Source organism: Mesoplodon mirus, assembly GCF_964341445.2.
Source record: "Mesoplodon mirus genome assembly, chromosome: X".
Classification (NCBI taxonomy): domain Eukaryota; kingdom Metazoa; phylum Chordata; class Mammalia; order Artiodactyla; family Ziphiidae; genus Mesoplodon; species Mesoplodon mirus.
The window spans coordinates 120248876-120256560 of NC_138981.1; the positions used below are offsets into that span (position 1 = coordinate 120248876).

A 7685-nucleotide genomic window follows, 5' to 3' on the forward strand; every position below is an offset into this window, starting at 1 on the left:
ATATCAAACAGATCACGGCAGAAATCACCAACTCAGTAGCCTAAATGCTGACTGGACAGAAGCTGTCCCGCGGCCAGGGGCGGCGAGGCGGGAGACACACGCACACCTGGCTATAAATTAACATCTGCTTTGGCTGCCGCGCCGCTCCGAGCGGTCAGCGCCCCGCCCTCCCCCCCCCCACCACAGAGCCCACGAGGAAAACAGATGCAACGCGACTGGGGGAGGAGGCGTTGCAGTTCTCAGGCTAGCCTCACCCGAGAGTACGTTTCTCCCATCCACTCACTCCTCGGCTAACAGCAAACTAACGAAACAACATTTTCAAATGCAACAGAAAAACCCAGGAACCCAGGAAGGGGGGGGGGCTGCGTTTTCTTTGCAAACAACACAGCGATTCCCAGCCTACAAAAGGGGAGGGAGGGGCAGCGGAGAGGGGCAGACGAGCTCGAGAAAGTCCCATTTCCGCCGCTCCGGACTCCTTTTTGCTTTTGTACAAAACCCGACAGCTATAGCAAAACTTTCAGTCCTCCCCATCATCGGTACAAGGCAACAGTCCCAGGCAAGCAAAGCTAAACAACAAGGCGTCCCAACTCGGGGGTGCGGGGCGGGGTGGGGCGGAGGAGCGGCGAGCGCAGGCCGGTGCTCAGATGTGGGTCAGCGGCACCGTTCCGTTGACGGCAGTCCCGGCGCCCTGGTAGTGCTGGTGCACGCTGTGCAGGCGGCCGCCCGGCAGCGGCGAGGCGGCGTCAGCCGCGTCCCCGCCGGGCGGCAGGTACATGCTGATCATGTCGCGCAGGTCGCCGAGGCACGCGCGCTGCGAGTGCGACGCGATGGCGGGCGGCGGCGAGCTGGGCTCGGTCTTCACCACCGTGCCCATGGGGCCCAGGCTCATGGCGGCGGCGGCCGCGGCGGCGGCGGCGGTGGCGGGCTGCTGCCCGTAGGCGGCGGCGGCCGCGGCGGCGGAGGGCGCCATGCCCCCGTATCCCGAGGCGGCGGCGGCCGCGGCGGCGGCGTTCATGTAGCTCTGGGCGCCGGGCGGCATCATGGGGCTGTACTGCAGGCCGGCCATGTCGTAGCGGTGCATCTGCGGCAGCGCGGGCGGCGGCGGCGGGCTGCTCATGGTCGCGGGCTGCGCGTAGCCCAGCTGCTCCTGCACCAGCGAGTACGCGCCGTTGGTCCAGCCGTTCACGTGCGTGTACGTGTCCAGGCGCTGGCCCACGCCCACCGGGCTGCTAGCGGCGGCGGCGGCGGCCGCGGCGGCGGCGGCGGCGGCGGCTCCGGGGGGCAGCAGGCCGCCGGGCAGGGAGTACTTGTCCTTCTTGAGCAGCGTCTTGGTCTTGCGGCGCGGCCGGTACTTGTAGTCCGGGTATTCTTTCATGTGCACGGCGCGCAGCCGCTTGGCCTCGTCGATGAACGGCCGCTTCTCGGCGTCGGTCAGCAGTTTCCAGTCGGCGCCCAAGCGCTTGCTGATCTCAGAGTTGTGCATCTTGGGGTTCTCCAGAGCCATCTTGCGCCGCTGCCCGCGGGACCACACCATGAAGGCGTTCATGGGCCGCTTCACCCGGTCCTGGTCACTGCCCCCGCCGCCGCCGCCGCCGCCGCCACTCGCGCCACCGCCGCTGCCGCCGCCTGCGTTCGCGCCGCCGCCTGCGTTCGCGGTACTCTTGCCTGCGCCGCCCGGGGCTGCGGGGCCGCCCGCGCCGGCAGCTGGGGTGGGTGGCCCCACGGGGTTCTTGAGTTCAGTCTCCAGCAGGCTGTACATGGCCGGGGCGGGAAGAAGGTGCGCCAGGGTGGCGGGAGGAGAAGGCGCTCCCGGGGCTGGAGCGGCCACGGTGAAAAGGCCTGGGGACTCCGTCGGAGGGGCGCTTGGGAGCCGGTGGGCCAGCGGGTCGGGCAGGAAGGGCAGGCTTGTCGAAGTGCTCCGCGCCAAATCAGCGGGAACCTGCAGGCTACTCGCACCTGATGCGTTGTCTCGGGCTGGTCGCATTCGCAGTCTGGCCGGGCGCTCGCCGGGCCTCTTATATACCTGCTCGGATCCCCCGGGTTTGGGGCTCGGTCCGCCCCTCGCTCCCGGGAGGCCCGGTGATTGACAGGCTCGCAGTGGTGCGCCCTGGCCAATCATCACGGAGCCGCCGTTCGGCCCCGCTGGAAAAATAAAGTTAGGGGAGTCCTTTCGTTCACCCCCACGCCCCTCTTGGGCCTGGTGACGTGATGAGAGTTATTCAGGAGGCGGGAGTCCCGGGGAGCCGCTCAGAGACCACCAATTAGGGTCTGAAAAAGTTTGAAAGAACGAAACTCGAGGAGGTGACGGAGGGGGGAGGGGGCGCGCGAGCAGGTTTGGGGGGAGGGGCAGGGGGCGCCCACGGGGTTCAGAAAACAACTTTGCAGCCCTGTCAGTGACGAGAGGCGTCCGGTCCCGGGTCCACCCTGCAAAGCTTCCCACTGTCTGCGCGGAGGTTCTCTGACCGCTTCTGCTGCCAGCGTTAGGGACACTGGGCATAGCCAGCTACCGAGGCGGGCTTGGGGACTCAGGGCCTAGCGGAGGTACCCCGGTCTGCGGCTCCGAGAAGCCCTCCCGGGAATCGGCCCCTCTCCAGCTGGACCCTCCGCTGGGAAGCCCCGGGCCAGCGCGCCCAGTACAGAGCGGGGGTCAGGGACCCGGGCTCGGGAGACAGGCTTCGGGACCGCGGAGCGCACGGGGGCTGCGAGGCTCCCAGTGGTTTGCGGGAGGGCGAGCAGTCAGACGCCCGCTGCCCCGGCCGGGCGGAGGCGCTCCCCTGCGGTGGTGCGACGAGGCGTGTGGGGGGGCGGAGGGGGTGAACCGGCTTCGGCTCTCTTCTCCGGGCCCCCGCTTAGCGGCCCCTTTTTGTCTCTGCTCTCTGGCCATTTCGGTTTTTCCAGTCCGATGCCCCTGAGGGGGAGGGTCGGGCCCCTTGGAAAATCCGTTTTCATGGCAACACAGAGCCTCTCCAAGTGAAAGAAAAGTTTCTTGGAGGGGGGGGGGACGGTGGCCGGAGAGGAGCCGAGGCCGTCCTCCGGGCGAACCGCAGGGCCCCCTCCACTGGCCGCGCACCTGCCAGGACCACTGAGCGCTGCTCTCGCCGCGCAGCCGCGCGGCCTCCCCGGGGACAAGGCTCTGCTAACGGATTCCGTTCTTCTCCTTTTTTGTTTTACAGCCTTCCTGACCGGAGCCTCGAGACGCGAGACTCAGAGCGCGACATCACCCTCCTGTCGGGTTGTCTGCCAGACTAGCGGCGCGGGAACCCGGGCTGCGGGGAGAGGGAACCCCGACTGCCGCTGCCGCCAGCGCAGGCGAGTGGCACAGCGTTTGAAACTCCCGGAGCCTCCGGGGGCGACGGGTGGGAAGGAGAAGCCAGCGGGTAGAGGTGGCAGAGACTGAAATAAGGTGTTCGCACGGTGTGGCCCACCAACCCCCTAGCCTCGTGGAAAGGTGGGGAACCAAAAGAAAGGCGTAAATCCTAAGTGTGAATAAAAACCCAAACCTAGGTTTTTAGCCCCTTAGTGCTAATGCAAGACCCGACGATCCTGGGAAGGCTGCACGTCAGGAATGTCCCCCTTTCTTGCACAAATTTTAAAGTAAGCCATTGTGGCTTGGGAGACGCGGAGAAGGCCAGCCCGCCCTGGGGCCGGCGGACCGCTGGCACCAGAATCCCAGCTCCCAGCAGCAACGCCTCCTAGAAGTTTGGGGTCTCGAAACCCGCCCCTTAAGTTTGGATTCCGCCTGGTCTACGTTCTCTTGCTCATCTGGACGGGGGCGGGGGTCGGGAAGCAAACGTATACGGTCAAGGGCTGTGATCATTTGAATGTGTGTACGGATTTAGGGTTTTAAAGTAAACTATCTGGGATGGTTATGTGTATTAGTTTGTGTGTGTGTGTGTGTGTGTGTGCGTGTCTGCACGCGGGCACGGGTATGTATACTTCAGCTTACACGGACTGGAAGGCAAGTTTCAGAAAACGGAATGATTCGCCAATCCCCACCTGCACCTGTTTTCTTGCCAAACTGGCTGACACAGTCAAAATTTCCTAGGCAAACCCACCTTCTCCCAAAGAAGTCAATGTGCAGTAGCCCTGCCCTCCTGCCGCCTTCTCCAGATGCCCTCTCGGGTTCTCTGGGCCTCTGAGGCTGTTGCTAAGTGAAGCGCGTTTTAGGAAACTACCCAACCGACGCGCGGCCTGGCGTCCAGTAGCCTGACAGATGTCAGGATTCTTTCCAAGTTTTAGGACCCAAGTAAGCCGTTGTGGTGACAGCGCCTGGGCTGCATATTTCCCTAGGCAAGGGATGCAGTGCGGGGCCTGCGCTCCTCCTGGCAGCAGATTATCCGGGGAACTAGTCACTGCTCCCAGCTGTTTGTCGCTTGATCACACCTACCCCGCGGTTTAGGTAAGCTCATTTTCACATCACGTCCTTCTGCCAGATTTACGGCAGTCTTGCAAGGATCAGACACCCTCTCCCACCCTCCTGGCTTCCCTTGGACGCCGTGATTAAACTGCTCTCTGTGCCCGTTAGCTCGGGTGGTCTGCACAGCCCCAAGTAAGAGGCACACCGAATTATCTTCGAAACATTTCCGAGGAAACGTTCTCAGCCAAAGTACCATTTCAATAATCAAGCGAGGTTACCATTATGGGCGTGGGGAACTGGGGGCAAGGCTGGAAGGAAACCCGTTCTCTTAGCACACTAGCAGTACCGGCGCAGGCACCAGCCGAGCGGCGCGACCTTCGCTGGGGGTCGGGAGAAGTGTCGCAGCAGGTACTATGGCCCGAGGGTGTTCGGTTCAGGCGGGGCCTGCGGGGAGGCAAGACTGCCAGCGGAGCCCGAACCGGTGTCTCCGACACGCACCCTGCACCCAGTGAGGAAAGCAGAGGGACACAGTGGGGTTCAGGACCAGTCCTTTCCACCCTCTGCCGGAGAAGAGAGCGTGTTGGGCAGCTCTCTCGCCCTTGGGGCCTCCGGGAGCCCTTGGGCGGCATACAGAGCTCCGGACGGCGGGCTGGGAACCCGGCCAAGCACCCCTCCCCCTTCTCCCCGCCCTCCCAAGAGATCTCCGGCTCCCTCGGACTGGGGCTGGCCCTGGGGCTTCCAGGACCCAGGGCGCGGCAACAGCGCCGTTTGTTGGCTTCGGTTGGAAACTTCACCCAGAGGCACCCCTTCCCTCCCTGCGGGGCTTCGAGGTCGCCCCAACCCTCCAAGGAGAGGCAGCTGGCTTCGCCGCGAGGCAGAAGTGGGGCTCGCCTTGGAGGGCCGGTTATGGCTAAACTCGGGGGACCCAGGCTCTAGCGTGGGTGGCCCGGCCGACTCCGGGCGCCTAGCGCGCTTCCACTCTGCCTTTCTCGGGTCTCGAGCCTTGGCAGAAAGCCGTTGTCCCAAGAGCCTCACAGCTGCAAAGTAAACTTTTAACAGTTGTGCCTTAGAGCTACTGGTAGAGAGCCGAGCAGAGGGGGGGCTGTCCCAGTACTCGCGCCGGGGTGCCCGCGTGGATCCCTGCTCAGCAACTGCTCATGGGGGCCCTTTTTCTGAGTCTGCGGCTCGATTAGGACCCCCGCCTATTAGAAGAGGCGCCCTTTGCGTGCGGGGTGGGATGGGATAGGTGTGTATCAGTGTCCGCTCCGCGGGCCGAGGCCTGACAATAGAGTCGAGTGTTCGCTTTTTTTCCAAGTGCAGCCGAGCCCAGCGAGGGGTCTGGCTTTGAGGAAGTGCGAAGAACTTATCCTGGCGACCCTCAGAAACGCTTTGCTTTACCGCAGGAAAAAAAAAGTTTGCTTATCTAGAGACAGCTTTTCCTATTTCTTCCTTGAGAACAACCCTTGACTATTTACTCTGGCTCCCGGCCAAGAGGGTGTATTTAGGCCACAGATTGAGGGCCTTGATCAAGAAATCAGAGGCTTGGGTCTATGGTAAAATCATCTCCTGTAAAAGGTCGGAAAGCTCACCAGCAGTGCAGCGGGGGTGGAAGAAGCAGCACAGAACCTCGAGCTCTAGCTCTCGGTTTGATGCTCCTCCCCCAGTCCACCCCCGCCCCTCGCAGCTCCCAATGTAACACTCGTTCTTGCAGGTCTGGGAAGGAGCTGAAACTCCCTAGGTTGGCGGTGCAGTTTGCAAACAATAACTTAGTTCATGTACTCCAAGGAAAGGTTACAAGGAGCTCCGGAAGTGCATGGTGCCACGACCCGCGAGGTATCAAAAAGTCTCCTGTGGGCGGTACAATATATTCTATTGCACTTTGGTGTAGCCCTTTTTAGGAGGGAGGGTGTGCTTTTACAAGAGTTTCTGAATTTGATTCCCTTGGTTAGCTGAGCTGTACTTGGTAGATACTGGGAATCCCCTAGGCTCACACCTGGCGAGTCCTTTCACCCACAGAGTATGACGATATGAATGGCAGCTCTCTTTGCCTGCCCTAGGTGCGGAGCGACTACGAGGAATTTGACAATCTTTGCCTTCAGTGCCCTCTCGCTGACCTCACAACCCGAACACTGCCAAACACAACCCAAATACCGCCACCTCCCCGAAGGAAGGAAGGCTCTGCCCGGGAACTGGGTCCCACTTGCAGAGCGTCTTCTGGGTCACTGCCGTCGACCTCTTCGCCTCTCCGCCCACCCACCAGCCCACAGCTCTCCGCACTCGCTCAGCCCTCCGAGCTGCTGCACCCGCCCCCCTGTGGAGCAGCCTCCGGCACCCGGCACCCTAAGGCCAGGCCTGCCCTCCCGCTGGGACTGTCGCCTTTCCCACTTCCTTCTGTGGCTGCAAAGGCACGGCCCTCTACGGCGGCGAGGTGGCCTGCCAGAGGCCAGGCCAGGGAAAGCAATCTAAAAATCGTTATCAGTGCGTAACGCTGCTTGAGTTATTCCAGGTCCTCCCAGTCCCACACGCTTATTCAGACCGGGGGGCCCGGGTCCACTGGGCCGGCAGTGCTTCCCGGGGAAGGGTGCCTGTAATGTCGCTGGACCTTCAGGCACCTCCAGTGTGCCCGGGCAAGCCCATCGGCCCCAGCCGTAGGGGGCGCAGGATGGCGGGCTGGGGGCTGGGGAGAGCGCCCTGGAGAAAATTTTAAATCTCAAGGCAGCATTCAGCTGTTTCCCCCTCCACCCCCACCCCCACCCCGGCTTTTCTCTTTTTCATTTTCTTTCAAGAGAGTGGAGAGCCGTGGAATTCGATGCACGGAATTTCTGTGTTCCCTTCGCCTGTCTTGTCGGCCGTCATTTCTTTTCATGTCACTAAACCTGGGTCGCACACCTACTATGGGCTTCGTTGTGCGCCCGGCGCGAGAGGAGACCCGCTCTTCCGCGTCCCGCAGCCGAGAGCGGCGGCGGCCCGGGAGAGCCCCGGGAAGGCTGAGGACCGCTGCGCGCCCTGGCCGCCGGGGGCCACGCTCGTTGCCCTGCGCGCGCGCTTTCCCGCCGCCGCGCCGAGCCGCGCGGCCCGTGCTGCCGAGCCGCAGAAGCGCCCGCGTGCTGGGAGGCCCGGCCCCGCCGTCCGAGTGGCGGACGAGCGAGGCTCCGGGGCCGCTGCTCGCGACGGAGAGCCGGGCGGAGGACGCGCGGCCCGGGAACGGCGAGCGTTCCGCCGCCTGCCAGGTATGGAGGCCGCCGAGCCTCGGGCCGCCCCGTTTGCGCGCGGGCCGGCGGCCAGAGAGTGCGACAGGGCGAGGTGTGTTGGGAGGCCCGGCCGCGCT

At 63.5% G+C, this 7685-nt stretch overlaps 1 protein-coding gene across 1 annotated transcript; it reads right to left on the bottom strand.

Annotated features, from left to right (window-relative positions):
* Nucleotides 1–640: 640 nt before the first annotated feature.
* Nucleotides 641–2119, bottom strand: SOX3 (SRY-box transcription factor 3; the record flags this gene model as incomplete). Its single annotated transcript, XM_082609816.1, has 1 exon — nt 641–2119. One exon carries the CDS (start codon nt 2117–2119, stop codon nt 641–643), a length of 1479 nt encoding a protein of 492 aa, XP_082465942.1.
* Nucleotides 2120–7685: the final 5566 nt, after the last annotated feature.